The sequence below is a fragment of the Chiloscyllium plagiosum genome, unplaced genomic scaffold (genome assembly GCF_037043375.1).
Source record: "Chiloscyllium plagiosum isolate Xiang-an unplaced genomic scaffold, Cpla_swu_hap1 HiC_scaffold_5, whole genome shotgun sequence".
Taxonomy (NCBI): Eukaryota; Metazoa; Chordata; class Chondrichthyes; order Orectolobiformes; family Hemiscylliidae; genus Chiloscyllium; species Chiloscyllium plagiosum.
The window spans coordinates 10412495-10439498 of NW_028270143.1; the positions used below are offsets into that span (position 1 = coordinate 10412495).

At 38.8% G+C, this 27004-nt stretch overlaps 1 protein-coding gene across 2 annotated transcripts in view; it reads right to left on the reverse strand.

The window, feature by feature from the left end:
- Window positions 1-27004, reverse strand: part of LOC122549709 (dual 3',5'-cyclic-AMP and -GMP phosphodiesterase 11A-like) — a 306454-nt gene that overhangs the window by 28802 nt on the left and 250648 nt on the right. For both annotated transcript variants that reach the window (XM_087986987.1, XM_043689585.2), the window contains exons 15-17: window positions 4486-4586; window positions 3363-3440; window positions 2044-2107 (exon numbers count right to left, since the gene is read on the reverse strand). In XM_087986987.1, the coding sequence (XP_087843113.1) occupies window positions 2044-2107; window positions 3363-3440; window positions 4486-4586 (243 nt within the window). The remainder of the gene's footprint in view (window positions 1-2043; window positions 2108-3362; window positions 3441-4485; window positions 4587-27004) is intronic.

Genomic DNA, 27004 nt, shown 5'->3' on the forward strand with positions numbered 1-27004 from the left:
TAGAAATTTATTTGGACTGATTTCAGATTGACTAGACCCACATAATGGTTTAAAAATAACAAACCAAGTTCATACACACTATCTCACTCCATGCGATGTTACCTGCCTTTTCTGGCCAGGAAATATAAGATTAGTAGTGACCTATGTTTTGTCCAGTCGTTTGTGGATTCTACTACATGTATAATTTTTCTATATCTGGCACAGAGACAGAATTGAAACTGGAACTTCAATTGTTTAAGAGCTACAGATCTTCAGGACGGGCAGTTGTCATAGACCCAAAGCTTTAGTGATGAAGTAGGACTATTTTTAAAAAAAACAGTGCATAGAACACATGTTCTTAATAGTCACTTTGGCAGACACAAGCAAATATAACCAATCTCTCAGTTTTCTCGCAATGGTTATGCATGTTTGTCAAACGTACAGCATAGGGCTGTGATTTATGCTGAACTCTTCCAAAAATGCCATCATGTTACTCGTGATGAAATTGTGGTGAGGTTCTTTATGCCTTCTTGTGACAATAATAATTTCCCTTTAATAAAGAGCAACATTTGAAAATCAATACCTTATCACACAGAAATCACTAGTCGTGTAAATAGGACTGTGCAATGTTGCATATGTAAATAGGTTCTGGTATAGTTAAACCGATTGCTTCATAATTCACAAAAAGAATAAATCATTTTTCTGTCACCCTGAATGAGATTAGGTGCAATATCTCAAAGAGCAATTACTTTTCTTTATCTAATTTACAGGGTGCAGTAATTAACTTAGGACATTTTTTGTACTTGAAGTCCACATCATGATGTTGAGTGGGTGCTTATTGCTTACGCCGAAGGCACTATGAAAATCCTGAAATATCATAGAACATAACAGGGTTGGTTCCTGGAAGAGCTCAGGCTGTATATACAATCTTTGGCAATCTCAGAAAAGATGTTCCAAAGTGGTTAATGTGTATACCATTGCAGCAGTAAGAGCAAACTTTTTGTCACTGCGTGAAACATTGCACTTTCATCAGAGCCCAATTTAATATTCAAATTTAATTTGCATTTGTTGCTTTTATACTTAGTTGGGAATTAATAGTCTTGAAATATAAGTTTTAAAGTTTAGCTTTATCTGGGTCATTCATCTTGTTCCTGAGATTCTTTAAATAACATGATAAATGTACACGTTCCAAAAGCAGAGCAAACTCATGGATTCCTGGAGATTTGCTTTATTGAGGACAACAGCCTCTTTCTGGACATTTTATCCCTTCATTTTGCAAATGTCGGCATCATTATGTGCATGGTCAAATCATGGGAGGAAGAGAGGAATTTCGATATTGCTTTATTAAAGCAGTGAAGCAGTGTTAACTAACATTAGTTGCACAAAAAAAAAATGCAGATTTGCACTATAACAGTGATCACACCACATTTGAGAGACCATTTATTAAAAAAAACATTTGTAACTGCACAAGTATAAGAACTTATCCAGAATATTAGCTTTTGCAGCAGGAGCAAAATGTACTTACAGCACAACAGCCCATGATAAATTGTCAATATTGCAAACAGTATACAATTGGGGCTAAACTCAATTATTGTTGAACTCCTACTCAAATATAACATTTTCCTTCCATAATTTATGCATGTCACTTTCTTGGCACATAGTGTCCAATGTTGTCCAATTCGATATTGATATTCTGAAGGTTAAAAAAACCCAAGAATTCAGATGCTAGGAATTGAAAAGAAAACAGAAATTGCTGGAGAAACTCAGCTGGTCTGACAGCACCTGTGGAGAGAAAGCAGAGTTAATGTTTTGAGTCCAGTGACCATTGTTCAGAACCAGATCTTAAAAGTTAACTCTGCTTTCTCTCTACAAGTGCTGCTAGACTTGCTGTATTTCTCCAGCAATTTCTATTTTTATATTCTGAAGCCACTTTTAAGCAACAAGGGAACTTGAGAATATCAAAGGAAAACTGAAAATCAATGTATGACTTTAAATCTATTAATACAACATCTTTCTTACACTTTTTATGCCACATCATAATGGGGAAAGGCTTCTGGTACTCACCTGCCGCGAGATCTGCCAAGGTTTTGTAACTGCGCCTAAATCACACGCTGTCATCAGCATAGATCTGATGTTGTCAAAATAAAATGCAGTAGTCATCTCATGGCTACTCATGACAAATGAAATTGAATGTGCCTGTAAGAAATGCTGGAACAATTTGAGCTTGATCATTACAAAAACATTTTAAATGCTTTATTATAATTTATTTGCTCCTTTCTATTGGAACAATGTACCTTTTTCCCCTCCCCTCTGGAATTTCTTATTACATTTTCTGTTCAACTGAACTACTATTTCTGAATCCTGTTACTTTACTGTTGCTATAGTTAGCTGCCTCTTGGATACACTGCATGGCTGGTTGATGAATCCAGGGAGCAAGGCACGAGTAAAAACTGTGCACCAGGTTGCACAAGTGAATTTCCCAAATAATGTAATGAACATTACAGCATGCAAATAATTCTTAATTTTGTTTCTTAGCAACCTTGACTATCATCCAGAATTTCTTTTTTTTTTGAAAACGCCTGTAGTTTTCCATAGATGACAAACATGATAATAGGTGGGAAACAATCACCATTAAAGTAATTGAGTGGTTCCAATGTTATCACGTACCCTCAGCATGAAACTCAAATAGCTTATCGATGTCAAAAGAACTCTTTCACTGAATTATTTGAGAACTATTGATGGATACTTGTTTTCTATTCTCATAAAGAACCCACTAAAGCAACATAAATCCTTGGAACTGATAGAGTCAGCAATGTTGGTAACAACTGCAGGAAATAGTGTTCCCTGCCGCTCACTAGTTAACCTAACAGTCATCCACCAGCGTCACTTATTCAACTAGACAGGCATTCAATAAGTTGACCATAAGGGCCATCAAGATGGAGATGTCCATGACACACATAGACCAAATTCAAAATATTCATGGAACAGCATTTGTATCATGACTTGATTGAGCAAATGTGCTGTAATAATTACTAAAAATGGATGCATCTCTTCAAATTCGAAATACCCTAATGTTCAGGCATTGTAAATGACATCATAAGTTTTCAGATTGGGTTTAGTGTTCATTTTATTCACAATTATAATTGATTAAGTTCCTACTGAAACTGGATAATAGGATTCTGTCTCTCCATTGATCCCCCTGCTGGCAAATGCACCATTTGATGTGGAACCAACACACACAACTTGCATTTATATGGTGCCTTTCAAGGAAGAAATCAAACAAAATTGTGTTCAACAGTGACATATTGCTTAGATTTTATTAAAGTATTGCAATCACATACTGTATGAACAAAAGACAAAACAATTTCAGAATCCTAAGTTACCTCAACATTTCTCTGTGCTTCTCAAGACACCAGTTTAGTTCCCCAGACATTACATACTCAAAGAATTTTGTGCGCTGCCTGCATTTAAATGAGATAAAGGAAATGTTTTACTGTATCTGTATTGGATAGCAATGTAACATTACAATTCTATACACGGTTGATATACTACACTCAGGGAAATTAGCACATTCCAACAAACCAACAACTGACTATGCCATATAACTGCTGGCATCTAATTAGCTTCAGTCAGCAATAAATATTGATATATGAGCAATCTGCTAATTATTTGATTAAATGAAACGGGTTTTAAAATGCTTACTTTAACATACTAAAAATACAAATGACCAGTAATACAGACCAAATTTAACCAGCCTATTATAATCAGTGCATCTGATAAAGTTCATACATAGTACAGCAATAAACTTGGTCAAATAACTTGCTAATCTCCTCAGTACCTTTAATTCAATGAATTCTAAGCTTTCAAATAACTGTTAAAATTTAGCTTGAGAAACAAATTTCAATGCAAATCACCTTGACACCAATTCTCTGTGGGAGTTTGTGCATTGTTATAGGTACTGATAGAGCGTTGAGTGGTTCCAGTGGTTCTCACCTTTCTATAGGTCCACTTTGTACACGTCCAAATTTACAAGTCACAAAACACACACAAAGAATGAAGAAATAACTTGTGCTGATACCACACCTTATCACTTTGCAAATTACTCTAAAACCAATGGATTATTTTTGAAAATCAATCACTTATTACATGGGAGAAATATGATGGTGCAGAGAGGGGAATAATAGATTGAATGCTCGAGTGATATTAAAAGATAATAGCAGGAGATAATTCATAGCCCCCTGAGTCGAGTCTCAGTTTAAGATCCTATCCAAAAGATAGCATTTCAAATACTGCAATCTGTATTTTGTTGAAGTGCTTGCCCAGATTATGTGATGAAATAAGATCTGAACCATCTGACTGACAGGCAAGAGTGCTACTAACTTTACAGCTGGCTATCAAACCGGCAAAATGGTACAATCACTAAATAGTAGCACATTAATAACATGCATTATAATTAACCTATATGGAATATTTGTGTTGCATTTAATCTGTAATGGAAAAACTTACTCAAAATAAAGCGTGAGGTCAGTAGATAGGATAGCTTGTTTTAGCAGCTGCATCAAATTGCTGTAGTCTTTGGATGAAAGGTTGGCAAAAATGTTGTGTCCCTAAAGTAAAGAGAAAGATAATCATACTGAGGTGAAAGCCACTGGATAAATACATGCTACATTTTCAAAGGTGAAATTCAAGTTGCAATTTCTGTGTTACAAGAACTTAGCAAAAAGACTTGCATATTTATTTTGTTAGGTTTCTTTATTTTTATAGCAATTTGCTTATTTGGAACTATTTTGCTGTATTTGTCCAGCACAATCTATTCACTGTTCAAGATAGAAATTGAGGATAAGTAATAGCTGATATTTCGTAACTGATATTATTTCATGTGTATGTGAAAGAAGCAAATTAGTCATGTAACTTGAGGACATAGCAGTGGTCATCAAAGTAAGTAAATAAGAACTGATTATACATCATTTTTACATCTGGATATTGGTAAAAAATCAAAAAGGAATATGAATAACAGGGCTATGATGTCCTGATCTGATTGCTGTAGTCAATGCACTGCAGTCACAATCCCAGTGTACCGGGGCCTTGCTCCTGTCTATGAATGCAATCAGGGTCATAGATGGGTCAGTTATTCCAGATGTGATGCTCAAAAGGTGCTCAGGAGAGAAAGCGTAGAGACAAACTGAGAACAGTCAACTTTGAAAATCTAAGGTATTTCATGTGTTTGTCAAATTCTTGTTATTCCAGGCCAAGGCCAAGTCTTAGGTATCCCTGTGGACACCACAATTACTCATCACTGACCTGAACATTGCTATCTTTCCAAGATCCAGATCATTGGGACCTCAGGAAATATGAACAACATAAAATCTGGTAGGTTACTGCATCCTGCTAGGAGACCAAAACTGAATACTGAATGATCACAAAACCAGGGAAATGGGTTGGAATTTGTGTGGAATCAAAGAGAATGGAAAAATGTGTCAGTGTGTCTGAAATTCATCCTGAAGGGGAGTACGCCGGCAGAACAGGGAGCTCAAACTCTAGTTTAGATTCTCATAAAATACTTGACAATTTCAGCAATGCCCAATTCCTTCAGAATGGCAATGAAATATAAACATAGGGTATGAGCGCAGACTAGGAAATTTGTCCCAGAAACGAGAACATTACAGCTAAGGCCAGCGGACATATATCTTATGAGACGGTAGACCTCTCATTTGTGGAATCATGAACTCTTTGACTTTGAAGTTGATTTGGTTAAAGCTGTTGCCAGGTTTGATCCATGAGGCAATATCAGAAACAGAATGAGACAAGAATGTAAACTCTACGTCAGTCTTAACTAAAGAACAGGCAAAGAAAAATCTATGTGCAAATCTATTGGATGAATTTTAACACTTAAATATACTCAACCATGTTGAGTATATTTAAGAGTTGTGGAAAATAAAAACATGTTGGATGAGGTAATAAATTGACACAAATAGATGATTGTCATGCTAACAGGAAGCAGAGAGTAGGCATAAATGTGGTCTTTTTCTGATATGCACGATGTAATGAGTGGTGTGTCACAGGGATCAGTGCTGGGATCTCAACATTTTAAAATTCATCTAAAAGACTTGGTTGAAGGGGCTGAAGATATGGTCGCTAAAGTTGATGATACAGACAGTAGGGTCGGCAGGTTGTTAAAAGGTCATAAGGAGGCTACACAGAGATAGAGTTAGATTAAGTGAGTATGCAAAGATTTGGTAAATGAAGAATGTGGTAAAATGTGAAATTGTTCATTTTGCCCAGAAGAATAAAAAAAAACACATTACCTACATGGTGAGAGACTACAAAGCGCTGAGATGCAGAGAGGGATCTGGATGTCCGATTGCATGAACTACAAATGGCTTGTATGCAGGTATAGAAACTAAGGGAAGCTAATAGAATTATTTAATTTGAATTAATCATTAAAGTTATTAGAATAGAATCCATACAGTGTAGACACAGACCCTTCGGCCCAATAAGTTCACACCAACCCTCCAAAGAGTATCCTACCCAGACCTATTCCCTCTACCCAATATTTACCCCCCAACTAATGCACCTAACATACGCATCTCTGAATACTATGGGCAATTTAGCATGGCCAATTCACCTAACCTGCACATCCTTGGACTGTGGGAGGAAACCGGAGCACCCGGAGGAAACCCACACAGACACGGGGAAAATGTGCAAACTCCATAGTCACCTGAGGCTAGAAATTGAACCCGGGTCCCTGGTGCTGTGAGCTAACAGTGCTAACTACTGAGCCACTGTGCCGCCCCAGTTATATAGTTATATAGGGCATTGATGAGAAGACATCTAGAGTACTGTCTACAGTATTGGTCTCCTTGTTGAAGGAAGGACGTAAGTGTATTGGAAGCAGTTCAGAGAAGTCATTCAAATAGGCAGGGTGCCTGATGGGGAAAGGCTGGATAGGTTAGGCCTGTGTCTATTAGACCTTAGCAGTGTAAAAGACAACTTGATTGAAACATATAAGATACTAATGGATCGTGACAAGGTGGATGTGGAGGGAATGCTTCTGCTTGTGGAAGAATCTAGAACTAGGAGTTACTGTTTAAAAATAAGGGATCGTCCAACTAAGACAGAAATGGGGAGGTTGTATTTCTCACTAAAGGTGACAAGTATTTGGAACTTTCTTCCTCAAAAAGGAGGTGGAAGCAGAGTCTTGGAATATTTTTAAGATAGAGGTAGATGATTTTTTGATAAGTGAGGGGGGGGTGAAAGGCTCACGGAGATATGCAGGAATGTGGAGTAATCAGATCAATCGTGAACTTATTGAATGGCAGAGCAGGCTCAGGGTCTGAGTGGCCTAAAACTGCTCCTAGTTTATAGATTCTGTGGGTCTGTGCTGACCTCTGGTGTTTAGATAAAGTTACCGTTCTGCATAAGCAAGCTCTGACAATGAGTATTTGCAGGTTATTCAACTGAAGAAATCATTTGAGAGGAAATGCAGTTTTCCGCTATCTGACACTCACATATACTTATTTTTGAGAGGACTTGCTGGAGAGTAATTTTAAGTAGGAGCCAGAGTTGACTTACCCACCTCCCTTTACCAAGTTGTACTGGGTCACATTGCAGTATCCTTATTATTGTTACATCTGAATCAAATTGACCACTGTGGTTCACTACTGCAGTTGGGAATGCATTCATGAACTGAGCAACTGTTATAAATTATCTGTAATTTATTATCATAAATTATTTGTAAAAGAAATATTATAAACTAAATAACAGTGAAAACAAAGTGACTATATTCATCTAGATGGTTTAGCCTGAATTCTCCTACATGCAGTAAGTTTGGGCTGATTTAACTCTGAGATTTTGTATGTACATAAGTGGTGTATTTATCACTTGCACAGAGTTTCCACTGAGCGCTAATGAGTGTTGCTAATGTTTACAGAGTGACTAACAGCCAATTAACCTCATAATGAGGGCTGCAATAGTGGAAACAATGTTCACATGCCACTTTTAATGACAAATACCAGCATTAAACATGGGCAGTGTGTAGGCAAAATGAAATCACAATATATACCATCAAAAATTCAATCAGGAACTTGACGTACTTAAATCAGTCAGGCAACAGGAGGTGCACAGCAGTTGGAAGATACTGGCAATGAACCCTGAAGCATGCTACAGGGCCCCTGTGATAATACTTGCTTTGAACTGCATAAGGCATTTCTTGGACTAAGCAGAAATGTCCTGAATGAAAGGTGCTCACAACTGCAAAGTGGATGAAAATATCACTGCATTTTCCATTAACACTACTACTGAACACAAGAGCTAGCATGGACTTCTTCATTCAGTGGCTTCTTACAGACATGCTCTTCCTAAATAAAAAGGGCTATCGGTCAATCCATCATGTTGAAATATCAGCAAAAAATAAATCAGCAGGTAGTGTTTTAAAATGGTTGATTCTGTAATACAGATCTCTACATTGAGTGTGAAAGTAGAACATATCACACACACTATGGAGCACCTCCCAATGTGACACTTCTATCAACTGAAGTATAGAATGTTGCAGCAGCAAAAAAAGGTATCAAACTTCCACTCTACATGAATCATTCAGTCTAATCCCCTTCTCCTGCTTCCTTCATATACAATTTCCAGGCTGAATTGTCCACATGTCTATCGGCTTTCCCTTTACATCAAGCATCAGCATCTTCTTGATCGTTGTGAACACTTGCCTGAGCTTCTTATGCCTTCACAATGAGAAGCTGTCCAGATGTGGTGTGGCTCATGGTGCCCTTACCTAGCCTTAGATATTTCAACAGTTCTGAAAGCAAGTCGCTACTCGAAATGATAAAACTGCTTTCTATCTACAGATGCTGCCAGACCTGCTGAGTTTCTTCAGCAACTTCTGCTTTTATTTCAGATCTGCAGCAGCTGCAGTTCTTTGTTTTACTTTAGCTCAACCTTCTATTGGTTTTATTGATTGCTAGTCTGCATTAATAGTTGGACATGTTCAGCATTAAAGACAAAAGTTGTTTTCACCTTTAATCTTTGGCACTTCCAAAATCTTTAACATAGTTAAGAATAAAAGACACAATGCCACATGTACTTTGCAACTGCCTGTATTAAATTGCATCAGCCTTTGCTCCTCCTATTTTCATTCAATTCATTCTGTGCTTTTTAAGCTGCTTCCCTCAGTTGCACTGCACTCCTTTATTTGTCATGGTGTACAAATTTAGCCACTTAGGATTCTGAATTCAGCTCATTCCACAAGTTAGAAATTGTTATGATTTCAACACTAAGCCTTAGAAACTCATTGAAGATTTTTGCCACTCTTATACAACTCTTCTAAAAAAATGCTTAAACCATATATTTACCATGGATGATCCCCATTTATGCCATAAGGAGGAAGGAGGGTAGGCATGAATTGCACAGGTGGGAAATCCATATATTCTAGGCCACTTGGAATTGGTGTTGGGTTAGAATAAGTGCAGCACAGGAACAGGCCCTTCAGACAGATTCTCTTTAGGCTGTTCCAAGGGACTAATGCATAGCATGAAGGCTGAGAGTTTATGGAGGAGGGACAATTGCTTGTCCAGGGTAGACCTAACACTTGTTGGAATGATATGATCTGAAATGATTTAAATCCATTAAAAATGTTAAAAAAAAAACAAATTGCAACTTTCAATTAAAGTGTAAAAGTAGGCACCCACCGCTGGAGTACACTGATTGACATATCATTGAGTGTAGCTCAGAAATAACATTAGCTATTTCTTCCTACAGTATTAATAGGCTTCATTGTTTATATTTCCTAAGAGTTCTTATTACAACTATGCCTATGACATATGTTTGGCTGAGTTTCAAAAGCTTCAAACCACTTATCTCAACAGGAAACTGAGTTCATATTTTGTTGGGCAATTTTAGAAAGTTATTAAATGATGTCTTTGATGTAGACAGTGAATAAACGTTTAGCTGCTTTTGCAAAATAATGATTACTTGAGATTTAATTTTTCTGTATGGACTCAGTAAATGAGATTCTTCTTTCAAATTTCAAGTGTTCGAATTAAGAGCTCACTTAGATTGTTAGAAGTTTATTTTCTTTTTCATCACTAGATGGTTCCAGTGGCCTGCTCTCCTGAATACTGAGAAGGTGGCAATGAAGGGGCATGGGGAAATATGAGGATTCATGAAGATGACATGGAGGGCAAGTGTGGAGTTGAGGGATGAAGACTGGCGGACCTAACAGTCTTTATTATAACTATGCTGATGATTTGGAGAACTGGAGGCAGGCATCACATGGTCAGGAAGGAGGGATCACATCTGGAATGAGACATAGTCTGAATGAATATATATTTAAGGGATTTAGGAGCAGTGTGGGAATAGAACCGGTGAATCTTTCCTTCTCCATTTTAAAAGCTTAAAATTCAGTAGTCTAGTTAAAATATTAACAAGATAGCTAACTCACGTGACTGAGGGACAGTTATCAGTCAATCACCTGAAGCCTGAATAAGTCCTCATTAGGTGTTGGTTACTTTTGAAGTTTAACTAGTGTCAGTCATCTCTGTTCACCTCAGTTCTACCCAAGAGAGGGTTTGTTGAAATTGCACAATCTGTAAGCTTCGCACAGCCAGGAAAGAGAGATCACGTCCAGAGTGAGACACAGCCCAAGTCAGTATATAGCTCTGGGATTTTACAACAGTGTGGGAATTTGCTTGCATTTTTGGTTAATAATTTGTAAGGTGTTTATTAACAGGATAAATTGAGGCCCAGGATCTTGGGCCTAGCATAATGCAAATAGAAACATCACACAAACCATAATTGCACTGGTTGGTAATAGCTGCTACTTTGACTATCTACTATAGTTAACTTTCAGGTTGAAGGTAAACAGGAGAAATATTCATACATGGCAAACTAGAAGACTAGAAGGAAATTAAGAACAAATTAAGTAAATAAAAGGGATACAGAACCAGACAATCTGATGTACCTGTGTGGGAGCTGGTGGACCCCACTGTGATGCACAGTGACCACATCTGCAGTAAGTGTCCTTTGCTTAAAGAGCTCAAGTTCAGAATTGATTAGATTAACTACCTCAAATTTGATCAGTGGTTGGCACAGGAAAATGTGACTCTGAGGCAGGTAGAGGGATCCAGAAGGTAGTGCTGAAGGAGCCTCAGCTATTGGGATTGTCCAACAAGTTTGAGATTCGTGACCTTGTCTGGAGAGCAGCAGAAGGATGAGTGGGAGGATGAGAAAACTGACCATAGCCATTCAAGAGGGAGAGAAAGAAAAATGTGGTTGTAATCAGGGATAGTACAGTCAGGGGAATGGACAACGTTCTCTGTGACCAGGATCAAGAGTCCCAAAGACTATGTTCCCTGCCTGGTGCCTGGCTTCAGGATATCCCATCTGGGTAACAGAGGAACTTGGAGTGGGAGGCGAAAGGATTAGCTGTCGTAGTTCATGTAGGTACCAATGATATAGGTGGAAAGAGGTTCCAGCAAAGCAATATGAGCAGCTATGGACTACATTAAAAAGCAGAATGAAAAGGATAGTAATCTCTGGATTGCCATCTGAACAATTAACTGGTTGGCACAGGGTCGACAAGATTAAAGAGGTAAATATACATTGGTGAGGGAGACATTTGCGGGACATTGGCACTAGTACTGGGGAAGGAAGGATCTATTCCAATGGGATGGGCTTCACTTGAATCATGCTGGGACCAGAATCCTGGAATCATATACCTAATGCTGGAGACAAAGCTTTGAAGTAAATTGTTAGGTGTTCAGTTGCCCGGAAAAGTATAAAATCAAGGTAGGACTGCAGGCTAGTGATAGGATTGATTGTCACCAAAAAACAATATAAAGGGACAGAGTGCGTGAATGCCATTGTACCAAGGAACTATAAACGTGGAGAAAAAAATCGATAACAGAACAAACTTCAAGGCTTTCTATTTTAATGTAAAGGTGACCTGATGGCACAAATTGAGGTAAGTGAATATGATTGCAGCACCATTACAGAAACACTGTTACAGGGAGATCAAAACTAGGAATTTAACATTTAGGATTATTTGATAAAAGCAAATTACTGCGGATGCTGGAATCTGAAACCAAAAGAGAAAATGCTGGAAAATCTCAACAGGTCTGGCAGCATCTGTAAGGAGAGAAAAGAGCAGACATTTCTAGTCTAACTGACCCTTTGTCAAAGCTTTGACAAAGGGTAAGTTAGACTCGAAACGTCAGCTCTTTTCTCTCCTTACAGATGCTGCCAGACCTGCTGAGATTTTCCAGCATTTCTCTTTTGGTTTTAGGATTATTTGATCTTTGGGAAACACAGGAAAGCTGGAAAAGATGGTAGAACAACATTACTAATAAGAAATGGGAACAATTGTGAGGTGATCTAGACTTGCATGATATAGAGTGCATTTGGGCAAAGGTAAAATACAACTAGTGATAGAACACATTGGCAGCAGCAATGTACAGACCGCAAATATGCACTCTCAGGAAAAGGCTATAAATCAACAAACAAGAGGAGCATGTAAAAATGGAGCAATATTTTTGGGAGACTTGTTGATTGTGTTAAGCAAATTGGAAAGGGTAGACATGACAACAAATTCATTGAATGCATTATGGATAGTTTCCTAGATCAACACGTGGATTCAGCCAAACAGCAAGCTATCCTGGATCTCATAATGATTAATGAATCAGGTTTTAAAAATGACCTCAGATTTTAAAATCCCCTACGTAGTCGTGAATATAACACCATGATGGAATTTAATATTCAGTCTGAAAGTGTGAAAACTTGGGGAGGAAACAACTTAATTTTACTTAAATAAAGGAAATTACAATGAAACGAGGATAGAGTTAGGTAAAATGAACTGGGTGGTTAGATTAGCGGGAATGACAGTAAGCAAGCCATGGCAGACATTTTAGGAGGTAATTCATGATTCTCAGCAACAATCCATCCCAGTAAGGTGGAAAGATTCGAAGAGTGATAAACCAACCATGGCAAATCAAGGAAGTTAAGGAGAGTGTAAAGTTGAAAGAGAAAGCATAAAGGAGATGAAAGTCAGTGATCACCTCAAAGACTGCGATGAATTCAGAAAGGAGGACTAAAAAGGTAACAAAGACAGAGAAAATAAACTACCAGGGCAAACTAGTGAGGAATATCAAAACTGACAATAAGAGCTTTTGTTCAATACATAAAAAGAGAGAGATCAAAGTGAATATAAGCTCCTCAGGAAATGTATTTGGACAGGCAGTTATGTGGAACAAGGAAATGGCACAGGAGTTAAATAGATGTTTTGCACCACTCTTTTATATGGTGCAGGTATTTCAAGCATACTATTATTATTCATGATGGGGTGACACATGCCAATGTCCATGGAGGAGGAATGAATATGGGTTGGTGCCCATGTATAATGCCCAGGCTGTGGCTCAGTTGCAGCTTTGAGATTGTTCAGAGAAAGCAGTGAGCTGAATCCTCCAAGTAAATCCTTTGGTTTTCTTGTCCAGTTTTCCTGGCAGCTATCCTGTTTCGTGAGTTTGGCCAGATGGGAGTGCAAATATGAATGAGGTAAGTTATGGCGTTAACAATACATTGAATAATCAATCATTAGTGTCTCACCACTGCTTGGTGAAAATCTTGTCTTGCTGCTTGTGATCATGACCATGGTGAAATGAACTTTGCCACTTGTCGCTTTATTGTATCACTCAGCTCCATATAAAATTCCACCATAACAGTTTGCTGAGACATTATCTTACCTTGTGAATCCATGCAGCTTGCTGTGTATTGAGCTATTATTGTACTGATCATCCTCAAATCACTCCTACCTAACTTCCACATGATCTCTGTAACAGCTCATTTGCAATGGTGTAATATAACTTACCTCTGAAATACTCATCAAATTTAACATTTGCAGCCTTGAATTTCAACCATCTCATCCAACCAAACAACACATTCCACTGAGCTCCCTGCTGTTGTGGCCAAAGCTTTGTGTGCACTTAGAGTCATACAGATGTACAGCACAGAAACAGACCCTTCAGTTCAACCCGTCCATGCCGACCAGATATTCCAACCCAATCTAGTCCCACCTACCAGCACACGGCCCATATCCCTCTAAACCTTTCCTATTCATAAACCCATCCAAATGCCTTTTAAATGTTGAAATTGTACCAGCCTCTACCACTTCCTCTGGTAGCTCGTTCATACACGTACCTCCCTCTGCTCCTTAGGTCTCTTCTATATCTTTCCTCTCTCACCCTTAACCTATGCCGCCTAGTTCTGGACTCCCCCATCCCAGGGAAGAGACTTTGTCTAAGGCAGCGATGTGATCTTTAGTGACCCCTCTCTCCACAATGTCTGGATCCTCAATCAGACACTGGGTGTCTGCAGTCACTCTTAACTTTCAGAAGGTGCAGTTATGCCCCTCATAATTTTATAAACGTCTATATGGTCACCCCTCAGCGTCCGACACTCCAGGGAAAACAGCCCCAGCCCATTCAGCCTCTCCCTATAGCTCAAATCCTCCAACCCTGGCAACATCCTTGTAAATCGTTTCTGAACTCGTACAAGTTTCACAACATCTTTCCGATAGGAAGGAGACCAGAATTGCACACAATATTCCAACAGTGGCCTAACCAATATCCTGTACAGCCACAACGTGACGTCCCAACTCCTGTACTCAATACTCTAACCAATAAAGGAAAGCATACCATTCACTATCCTATCCACCTGCGATTCCACTTTCAAGGAACTATGAACTTGCACTCCAAGGTCTCTTTGTTCAGCAACACTCCCTCGGACCTTAAGTCTTAAGTGTATAAGACCTGCTAAGATTTGCTTTCCCAAAATGCAGCACCTCGCATTTATCCAAATTAAATTCCATCTGCCACTTCTCAGCCCATTGGCCTAACTGGTCAAGATCCTGTTGTAATCTGAAGTAACCTTCTTCGCTGTCCACTACACCTCCAATTTTGATGTCATCTGCAAACTTATTAACTGTACCTCTTGTGCTCACATCCAAATCATTTATATAAATGACGAAAAGTAGTGGACCCAGCACCGATCCTTGTGGCACTCCACTGGTCACAGGCCTCCAGTCTGAAAAACAACCTTCCACCACCACCCTCTGTCTTCTACCTTTGAGTCAGTTCTGTATCCAAATGGCTAGTTCTCCCTGTATTCCATGAGATCCAACCTTGCTAATCAGTCTCGCATGGGAAACCTTATCTTGATCATAGAGTCAAAAAGATGTACAGCACGGAACTCGTACATGCTGACTAGATATCCTAAATTAATCTAATCCCATTTGCCAGCATTTGGCCCAAATCCCTCTAAACCCTTACTCATACACCCATCCAGATGCCTTTTAAATGTTGTAATTGTACCAGCCTCCATCACTTCCTCTGGCAGCTCATTCCATACACGCACCATTCTCTGCATGAAAAAGTTGCTCTTTAGGTCCCTTTTAAATCTTTCCCCTTTCACCTTATAACTATGCCCTCTAGTTTTAGACTCCCCTACTCCAGAGGAAAAGTTCTTTCTATCTATGCCCCTCTTGATTTTATTTACCTCATAAGCCTCTGTCACTCCAGGGAAACAGCCCTAGCATATTCAACCTCTCCCTACAGCTCAACCCTCCAACCCTAGCAATAGCCTTGTAACCATTTTGTCTTTGGTGGTCATGTTTCACCTTTTTGAATACTCTCTCTAAATTTCACTGTCTCCCCAGTTCATTCTCCTTTGCCACCATTAAGACCCACAATTTATCACAAACTTTTGATCACCCTTCCTAATTTCTCTCTCATTTACTCAGTGTGACTTTGTCTCTTATACCTGTTCAAAGTACTTTGGGGCATTTTTCTACACTAAGGTCCTTACACCTATCAACCCCTCAGAAAACGAACAGGAAATGACATCACCACAAACCCCAGGAACCCCATCCAGGAGTAAGATATAAATAGAAAGCAGGAGACAACAGCCTCGCTTCACTTGGAGGTTGCCACTGATGATGTTACCTAGCCAGGTAATGAAACATCTGGATATCAAATCTACAGCTCAGCGAGCAAACCTACACCCTAAATCCTTACATAAATGTTGTTAAAACCGATCGTCAATTGATTGGCTTACACAGAACAGATGCAAGATGATTGACCTTCATTGTTTACCCATGTCTATTCTGGGCATTTTATGAAGCATGTTAGTCAATTTTAAAATGACTGATACTACCCAGGGATCATGGTCTCCTACAGTTGTCACTGGCTCATAAGGTGTCTTTCTACTTTCTTTCAACATTCTGGAATAATTGCCAGCTGTGCCTCATTTGCCTTAAGGTCTTGTAATCTGCCTAAGATTTGATCTCATTTATATCATTCATTGATTTTTAACTATGTTTTTTTTGCAAATACTTGGACAGAAAGGTACCCTTCAGAATATTTACCATTCTTCCTCGGAGCTCATCTGAAGTTTTTGATCTATCTATACCTTTCCTCTTGTTTTTGAAGTACATGAATTTCTTTTTACTGTGATGGTACCTCTTTTATCCTCTTTGATCAATCTATTATCATATTTCTGCATTTTCCTATATTTCAATAATCTCCTTTCCCCTTCCCTTGCAAGATTTAGAGATATCAACTTCCCTCCTTAGTTTATACCTAATTGTTTAGTAACCTACTTACGTTCAATCCATCAGAGTAACTTGTTTTAGTAGTGCATGGATGCTCAATGTTCAGCATATCTTTAAATGTGCTTCATTTGGCCTTTTATTCAAGTGTTGTTAAGGAACTCTAACTTCATTTGGTTTGAATTTGATTGTTATAGTATTATAAATCCAACTTATGGTTTGTGAGTATTCATGATTTTCAAAGTGCCTACTGTACTCCAAGATGCTTGATATATTGTCAGGAACCTGTTGTGCATTACATGAACTTGTGTTGATTGTGGCAAAGTGGCAGCATTGGCTTTCCTTGGGGGCTTTGTTTGATCTTCTTTGAAACCTATGAAGAACGAGAAGTGATGGGGTTTATAATGGACAACCAGCTCTTTGTCCATGCCTACAGTGAAAATGACCCTCTCTAGTTCCAAACTAGATTTTTCCCACTATACATTTGGATGATCAGAATCTCCTATTAAAATAACTATCCAGTTCTCAAGCCCTTTCTATCTCTTTGGTAGTCTGTGTCATATCCCTAGTGTAAACTTATATTTTGTCCTATTAGAAAAGTCTTACTACAATAGTTCATTTTGTACTTAGCCGTGCATGCAGGATCAACTTCTTTGACTCCTGGGTGCCCCTGGCATTTCATGGCACAGAAATTTCTTTCCTGTCAAATCTGTTCTCCTGGAACATTGTTCATACAGATTCCTGACTGATGATCTGTGAATTCTCTGACTGCTCACACTGGATCTGCCAGACTGATCGTGGCCCACTCCCTGGACGTAGTGAGACAGAGCCTCACATACAATGACTGCCCTAAGAGAATGACTGACTGTGTCTAAGCCCGTGAATTGTGAGCAGATGCTGCCTTTTACTGAGTGTTCCAGAACCCCCTGACTGACAACACTCACCCTTGGCTGAAGCATTTGGTTGATGCACATGCAGTGTGTTTGCTATGCAGTCTGCCAGTACATGCCAGAGGTCTGAGACTGACACAACTCTGGGCTGTACAGCAACATGTCAACACCCTTGACTGATCAGTGCTGACAACCATGACAAGGGTCCTGGCTTTGTTTCTGTGCTGAACAACATGACAACACAGAAGCATTCTAAGTCTTTAAGGTCTGATTGTCGGCTCATGTACAAACTGGCAAGGCTCAGCAGAGATGCTGTAAGCAACTAGTTAGGCCTAAAGCAAGTGTGTGCAAGAGAGCAAACAAGGACTCTGACCTGCTGCTTGGACCAATCCATGAGATGAGTGCCTATCCCTGTGTCTTTGTAGTAACCCTGTAACAAGAGGGGCCAGTGCATTCGAAGGTGCAGCATTAAAGTGAAGGCATATACTGAAAATGGATCGGATGATGCAGTGCCATGATGATGCAGTGAGGCTGGTGGGTGTCAGATGCTAATCTCCATGGATGTGTGAAGTTCATGTGGGCACTGCCGATGGAGCTGACTGTTGGACAAGGGGTAGATCCAGAGGAACAAGTGGCAAACTGGAGTCACCAAGTTGCTCTGAGTTTTACATCAGGAATTCTCAGTACCCAGTTTCTACCAGACAGGTTACAGAATTGGATTCTGCATGCGAATGAGGTGAGATTAGGTAGTCATGGAAGTGATGTGTGATAATTCATGTTAATCCGCCACTCACTGGTGAGAATCTCAAGTTAACATCCAGGAGTTGGTTGGAAAATGCAACTCCTTGGTGTCAACATCAGGAAGGGCCTGATTTTCCCAAGTTCTCAGCCCATGTTGTTGAGAGCCTGGAAAGATTCCATTCAAAATATTTTTTTAAAGTGACATTGATTGAATGTTAATTATTTGCCAGGAAAACAGGGATAGCTTTTCTGCTCTATTTTAAAGTGGTGATCAGATATTTCACAACTGCCAAGCAGTCGATAGAGACTGTGTTTAAACAATTCATTCAAAAGATGGCACTTCTAACACAGGACCACATTTGCACTAACACATTGGTTTGTAAGTCTTGATACTTTGCTCAAACTCTGGATTGTGACTTCAACCTGAATTCAACTTTAGAATTCAAAGATGACAGGTTACTAACTCTCCACTGTTTAGAGTCTCAAACAGCATATTTGGTTGTTGGAGGTCTACCATCTCAGTTTGAGAACATCTCTGCAGGAGTTCCTCAGGATAGTGTCATAGGCCTACTCTGATTCCTCAGATACTGAAGCAGTTCATCATAGAATCATAGAACCCCTACAGTATGGAAACAGGCCCTCTGGCCCAATAAGTCCACACCAACCCTCTGAAGAGTAACCCACCCAGACCCATTCCCCCACTCCATTACTCTACATTTACCCCTCACTAGTGCGCCTAACCCATACATCCCTGAACACTATGGGCAATTTAACATGGCCAATTCACCTAACCTGCACATCTTTGGACTGTGGGAGGAAACCGGAGCACCCAGAGGAAACCCACGCAGACACGGGGAGAATGTGCAAACTCCACACTGACAGTTGCCGGAGGCTAGAACTGAACCTAGGTCCAAGGTGTTATGAGGCAGCAGTGCTAACCACGTCAAATGCAACAAGAGCAGGATGATTTTCAAGCCAGCTGCTACTTGACTGTTACCACCTCCTCAAACGTCCACTACTGACACACAATAGTAACAGCGTGTACTATCAGAAAAATGCACTGCAGAAATTCACCAAAGATTCTTAGATAGTAATTTGCAATCCCGCGACCACTTCTATCTAGAAGGCCAACAGCAGCAGATGCATCGGAACACTACCACCTTCTGCTCCAAACCACTGATCATCCTGACTTGGAAATGTGTCACCGTTCCTTTGGTGTAGTTGGGTCAAAGTCCTGAAACTCCTTTCGTAACAGCATTGTGGGTGGAGCTACAGTATACAGGATGCGGTGGTTCATGAAGGCAACTACCATCACCTTCTCAAGGGCAACCAGGGAGGGCAATAAAATGATCAGCAAAGCACAAGACTCACAAGTGGGGAAAAATATGGCAGCTACCAAGCAACTCAGCCTACCAGAAAAACATTTAAACGTTTTACTTCTGTGGAGCCAGAAATAACAATAATGCTGCTGTTGATTATTCAGATTGCCCACAGCTCTGCAATCTGAACTAATCTGCAGGTCATTCGGCAGAGTAGAAAATTCCTTAATCCAATTGACAAGGTGTTGAATGAATAGCATCTATATTTGTTTGTTCCATTTAAATAAGGCCCCTGCCCAATTTACTGGAATTCTCATTGATGTCTTCAGAAAAACATTTGAATTAGGTTGACCATTTTGTACTACAAAGTGATACAAATTCACTTGCCAGGATGCCCCCATCACCCTTCTTTGAAGCCAACTTGTCTTTATTAAACTGCAAAACTTCACAGGACTCGTGTGCTGTATTTTATTTTTAAGTTACTAAGAATTCAAAATGTTCAAAAGTAAAAAAAAAACAAAAAAATGCTTTAATGGTGTCTCTGGGCCATATTTGGACGTTAAATTCAAAAACGAGAAAACGAGTTTGAGGATTATTATTTATTTAAAAATTCCTCAGATCTTTTTCATGTTGTTCCCTATGGATATGGAAGATTGAAGCTGATTTATATTTTAATCTTCTTTCACTGAATAGCTTACGATACATGAATGATGAAAACTGCTTTCTATTGGGTCTGTGTTTGGAAATGTTCAATTGCCTCAGGGTTCATTAATTATTCTGGATAATTTTTTTTCTCTTTTATGTGAATGTAAAACAGTCACTGATTCAACACATTTGCATTTTAGGGAACAAAGACAAGATGTGAGCCAGTGCTTTCTCTCTCTTTGGTCCCAAAAGTACTCCTGTAAATAGGATATTAGCATTTACAGGATTGTCACAAGTAGTTGAAATATATTGGCTAATTTAATTAAAGGTCACAATAATATATTCATTTCAATTTGTTTCTTTTGAGGAAACAAAGGCAGCATGGTAACATGCTGTAGCTGTTGTTTACCAGTGTCTGTAAACAAGGGAGCCAGGACTTATGAATGTCTAATTGTAGACTTACTGCTTGGGCCTAGAAGTCAAGGCATAATGCTGCTGTAATGCCCTGCTGTCATCTTAAAGGAAGAATAGACAAACAAAGAAGGTTCAGCTGAGGTTGAATTGTTGTGGCAGATGTTCAGAATCTGGAAACCAGTCAGAAAGAACCAAACTGATCCCATCAGGTCATCAAAAGAGCAATGATCCAACGACCTCATGATTTATTGTACAGTGTTTTGTTTCTCATATTGTTTGTTGCAACTTGGTGGTTAGTTCAATTAACTAGATGGCCAAAACACAGAGCAGAACAACACCAAAAATGAGTTCAATTTGTGTATTATCCATGGTAGTTCATGGAGAGCTTCTTCTTTACTTCATCATATGTGTGTAGAAATGCCACTCTAGCTATATAAACAATTGTCTCTTGCTAATGGTGAGGTAGGTCCATGGTCCTTCATGGACTGTGTTTAATTTGGACCTACATTACAGTATTTTGATGATTACTATGCATGGCCAATGGGTAACAGGTACACTTTGCACTAGTAGTAATACAGGTTTCTTTAAACACATTCTTAAAAGATTCACTCTATTAAAATACTTTCAATCTGAAATCAGTTGCATAAATTGAGCATATTATCATAGCTATTATAGCAGCCTATAATAGGAAGGAGTAGATTTGGAAGGCTCCAGAGATACTAATGTTTTTAATTCAGCTTGTTGTCCATATTTTTGATTGTGCCTCTGAGATGTCTTGTAATGTTGTCGACACCAAAGGTACTATATAAATTCAACTTGTTGTTAATTTGTAATTATTCCTTGGGAGCAGAAAATAATGTATTGCTGCAGGATTTAACGAACTAGGAGTGAAGGAACAAGATTAGACTAAGCAGTCCCTGTCACAAGGATATAAAACACGGAAGACTGATTTATGAATTCCATTATCTGACTTAATATCAGGAACATTCACAGACTGAAATAATTTTAGTAAGGGGTCAAGAACACAGATTTGAATTGGCTACAGGATTCATCTGATCCACATAGTTTTGTACAGTTTCATGAAACCAAGACAGATCACACACAAAAGACACACCTGAACTAAAATTAATGTTTTATCTAAAGGCAATGAAACCAGTCAATTCCAAACAAGGAGGCATGAAAATGTCTTCACTTCCTATCTGATTTTCATCATCATGAAAATCATTGAAATACAGAAAATCGTCACATGATAGAGATGAAATAAAGTTACCAAGCCTGGACACAAATATAACAAATGGGATATACAAACTATTTCAAGGAGCTCTCTCCATGGCAGAAGCAGAAAAGATAGACTTTACACTTCAGAATGCATACAAGGCAGAAAGGACTCTCTTTCTCTTCTTCTTAAGATAAATAAATATTTGCTACTGACTAGAACTCAACCAACCAAGAGTGGTCTCAGGTTAAACCCTTACACATCAAGGACACTCAAAGGACATTAGATGGTACATTTTTTTAACTTCCTCTTTTACAGGTCATTAACCACTCTTAACTATGTATCTGTGGGTGAGGCCCTACTTCAAAGGCACAAAAGCACTAAATGTGATACTGCATTTTTATTATTGTCTCACTGTTAGCAAATAATGAATTTGCACTTTTTTTTCAACTCAGTAAACCTTGTGATTGGCTCTTTACTTTTGGAGGTAATTCTTTTTTCTATCTCTTAGTTGGAGAAAGGTATAGCTATGCACTGGGAAAACATACAAACATATGCATTAGGTTCAGATGTAGGCCATTCAGCTCCTTGAGCCTGTTCTGCCTTTTAATAGGATCGTGGCTGATCTGATATTAGCCTTAAATCTGCAGCCTCACCTACCCCGAAAACATATTTCACTTCTTTGCTTTAACAAGAATTTATCTATGTCATCCTTAAAAACATGCAAGGAATCTGCTTCCACCATCTTTTCATGAAGAATTTCAAATGTTCACAACCCTCAAAGGGAAATGTTGACGCATCTCTGTTCTAAATGGGAATTCCCAGATTGTTAGTTGCTTACAAAATTCTCTCATAAGAAGAAACAACTTCTCCATTTCTATTTTGCTGATACCCTCAATCGAGTACCTTTTTTGCAGCCAACCTGAGAGGTGGAAATAAAGGTGATTTGCCCATCCTCAACTGGTCATAACATCCCTAAAACATCTCCTGCCATTCAATGCAATCAAGACTGCTTGACTGAATTTTAATTCCACCTATCTGCCTTAACTCAACATGCTTTTAAACTTTGTTCAGAAAAATGCTATCAATCTCAGATTTAAAATTATTAATTAAACTAGCATAGTTTTGTGAAAGACAGTGTTCACTGTGCATTAATCGTGCAGTATTTAAATTTGTTTACAGGTAGTGGGTATTAACTGTGCTTTCATTTACGCCCCTACAATTGGACAGCTTCAAACTCTGGCTATTTGGTTAGGTGCTTGTAATGTGTAATTCTGTAAATAACTTTAAAAGTGAGCAAAATTGGCCCGAATCCCATCATTCATTAGCTGGTTTTCTGGGATGGAGCAGAACATTGTATAAAGAAATGTTCCCCCAATTTCTTCTTGCATGACCCAACTCTTATTTAAGGATATACCCCTTTGTCCTAGATATCCCCACCAACAGAAAATAATTCCATTCATTGAACCTATTGATGGCTTTCAAAAATCAAGATCAAATCATTGCTCAACCTTCTATTCCGGTGAATGCCATTTCACTTTATCTAAACTCACCTCTTACTGTAACCCATACAGCCCCAATAATATTCTGGTAATTCTGAGCTGAAATCTTTCCAAGGCAAATGTAGTCTTTCAACGTACAATGCCCAGACCCGGTTAATTACTGCTGATATGGTCTAACTGGGGGTTTGCAATATCTGTCGCATAATCATCTTTCCTTTCATATTTTGCTCTTCTAATTATAATGGCCAAGTTTTCATGAATCATTTTGATTTTCTTTTCATACCTTACAACTAAAGTTCTAAATCTCTTTGGAACTTCCAATTACTTCTAGATTTTCACTATATAAATAATATTTGGAGCTATCATTTTTGATATTATCTTTCATAATATCTATCAGTATATTTTGCCCGATATACTTGATCTCATGCTTGCTTGCAGGGACATCCTTTTCCACAGTTTCTCCCACTCAATATATAAAAGCTTAAAGGGCTAGATATTCAGCAAAACTAATTCACACCAAAGTAATAAAAAGGAGCAAGAGTTCATTCTAATGCCACAAGCCGTGCCTGAAGAAGCTTAATACCCTTATCAGGTCAGGCAATGTAAAATGGGCCAAGTATGTACTGTGCTAAGAATGTCTGCCAGCTATAGTGACCTCACTCAAATAGTGTTAAGTGTTTGAATTGCTTACTATCAACAAAGCAATGTCCTCTACACTACCGGCCTTCAATGATAATTAACTTTCACTTACAGCCCTACTGCATTCGCTTCATTAAAAGTCTCAGATGGAATCAAATTGCTTGGTGCATGCGCTTCTCATCAAACCATTTTGCTGACACCATGGATTTTTACCACATTATGGTAAGTAAAGGCAAGTTTCATTTTGCATTATTTTTATAGGATAGGACAGTCCATACTATAGGAAACAGCTGCATTAGTTGTAAATCTCTCAAATTTGGTCCTTTTTAATCACACAAAACTAAGAAAACATAGTGAGAAGCTAGATAGGATATATGGCAAAGAGAAGTAGAGGCTTAGACTGTCAATCCTTTTCTGATATGTATACCTATATATTTCTAATAAGTCTTATCTGCATGCTCTCCAGTGTCTCTATATCCTTTTTATAATATGGCAACCAGAACCGCACATAGTCGTCATAAGTGTGGTCGAAGCAAGGTTTGATTTGGTTTAACATAACTTCCCTCGTTTGCACAAAACAAAACAAAGAACTGCTGACTCTGAAGGCCTGAAACAAAAACAGAAACTGCAAGAGAAATTCACCAGGTCTGCCAGCATCAATAGAGAGAAAGCAGTGTTGATGCTAATATTGGGTTGATGTTGTCAGCCCAATGATTTTCTACAGCCTTTTATGTTTTTGTTCCCCTTTGGCAATTCTATATTTCCAGAAATAAAGCCCAGTGTTTCTCATGGCCTTTCTAACCTTTCTTTTCTTTGTTCACTAAATGTGGGCATCACTGGCTAGGCCAGCATTTATAGCTCATCCCTAATTGCCCCTGAGAAGTAGGGTGGTGAGCTGCCTTCTTGAACCACTGCAAACCTTTACGGCGTATCCACAATGCTTTTAGTGAGGGAATGAATAAATTAATTAGTTTTATTGTCATGTGCAGTGAAAAGTTTGCAATGTCGCTGCTTACAGCGCCTCCTTACATACAAGATACCTACGTACAGATACGTAAGTATTTAGCATAAAATTGAAAGAATAACAAATAGAAGTACAACATAAGAATAAAAAAGGAAAAAGAGTACTCGATTTACAGTCCTTTCACCTCAGTCTGTGCCAGCACCTAGACTCTAGAGCCCACTGGGCTTCAAAACTTGAGGCCTTGCCCCTCCCGCAATGGCCTCCGGTCCACGACACGCCTCCTCCATTCCTCTCCAGGTAGGTACAACAGTTAAAAGTTTCAAAAGAAAGCACTCAACAAAAGTGAAATAAAAACTGCCACCATTTTGGCCAGAAGAAGACAAAGGCAGAGAATGAGCTCTGGCTGGAGCGCCCTACTCCACTATCATCTTGACACCAGAGATGTGCCCAAAATCCATAATTTCCGGGATCTGGACTCAGTGACGGTAAAGAAGTGGTGTTACCGTTCCAAGATAAGATGGCGTATGGTTTGGAAGGGAACTTGCAGGTGTTGTACTTCTTATACATCATCTGCTTTTCACCTTCAGGTGGTAGAGATCAAAGATTTGGAAGGTACCATTGAGGATCCATGGAGAAGCCAGTACACAATGCTACCACCAAGCATTGGTGGTGGAAGGAGTGTATGGTGAAGATGGTGAATCTGGTACCAATCAAGCAGACTGCTTTGTCTGGATGGTGTTCAGCAAGTTGAGGGTGATACAGGTATGGAATGAGCTGCCAGAGGAAGTGGTGGAGGCTGGTACAATTGCAATATTTAAGAGGCATTTGGATGAGTATATGAATAGGAAGGGTTTGGAGGGATATTGGCCAGGTGCTGGCAGATGGGACTGGATTGGGTTGGGATATTTGGTGGGCATGGATGGGTTGGACCAAAGGGTCTGTTTCCATGCTGTACATCTCTATTACCCTAATTGGCAAGTGCAGAGTATCCTATCAAACCCTCAACTTGTACCCTATAGATAGCAGACAGGGTATGGGGAGTCAGGATTTGAGCTACTTATCACAGAATTCCTAGCATCTGACCTACTCTTGTAGCCACAATATTTGTTTGGCTGGTAAATGTTAGCTTCAAATCAATGGCAGCATCCAGGATGGTGATAGTGGGGAGTCAGTGGTGGTAATGCAATTCTGTGTCAGGAGGAGATAGTCATTTTTTGGTACTTCTGTGACATGGATATTTCTTGCCACTTATCAGTCCAAGCCTGAATGTTGCTACATATGGACAAGAACTGCTATAGTGCAACATTAGCGACTGATATACTCTGAGCTCCCTTATTTCCTTTTATAGGAATATTTTCACGTTCCAAATAAGAAGCGACTGCTCTATTTTTTTCGCCAGAATATGTCATCTTCATCTCTCAAAATTATTTTTGCAATTACTTGTCCACTCTGCAAGTTTATAAATGCACTCCTGTAATTTCTTTCAATCATTTTCAGTGTTGCCTATGCAACTCCTCCTCTCCATTCTCTTTCATTCCATAACTCATTAGTTCATGTCATCAACAAATGTAGTTCAAAAACTCAAATCGTCAGTATAAACTGTTAACAACAATGGTCCCAGTATTGGTCCCTGGGAACTCAACTTCCTGCCATCTGCCATCCTGATTTACTCGGAGCTTTATTTTCTGTCTTGAAGTTGACAATCCATTTATTCACTTGCCCCATCACTGACTAAACATTCTCTAATTGTATTTGTTGGTTCATTCTGGGTCATCTTATCAAAGATCTTTTAAAACTCTGTCAATTACATTTGCTGTATTATCATTACCCATTCTCTCTGGTACTCCTTAAATAAAAACAAATTGGTCTTTCAAGATCTTTCCTTTTGAAAATCATGCTGGCTGTTCATTATTGTATTTCTAGTCTTTTCTATTATCTTCTATTTTCTCCTTTAGTAATGTTGCCATTGTCACTTCTATCACCAATTTCAAACTTACTTTTTTAATTCCTGGGTCATATCTTGTCCCTTTCTTGCATATAGCAATTGTTTTCGCTATCCATTAAAAACATTACATCTTTTTTCAAGCAAATTATT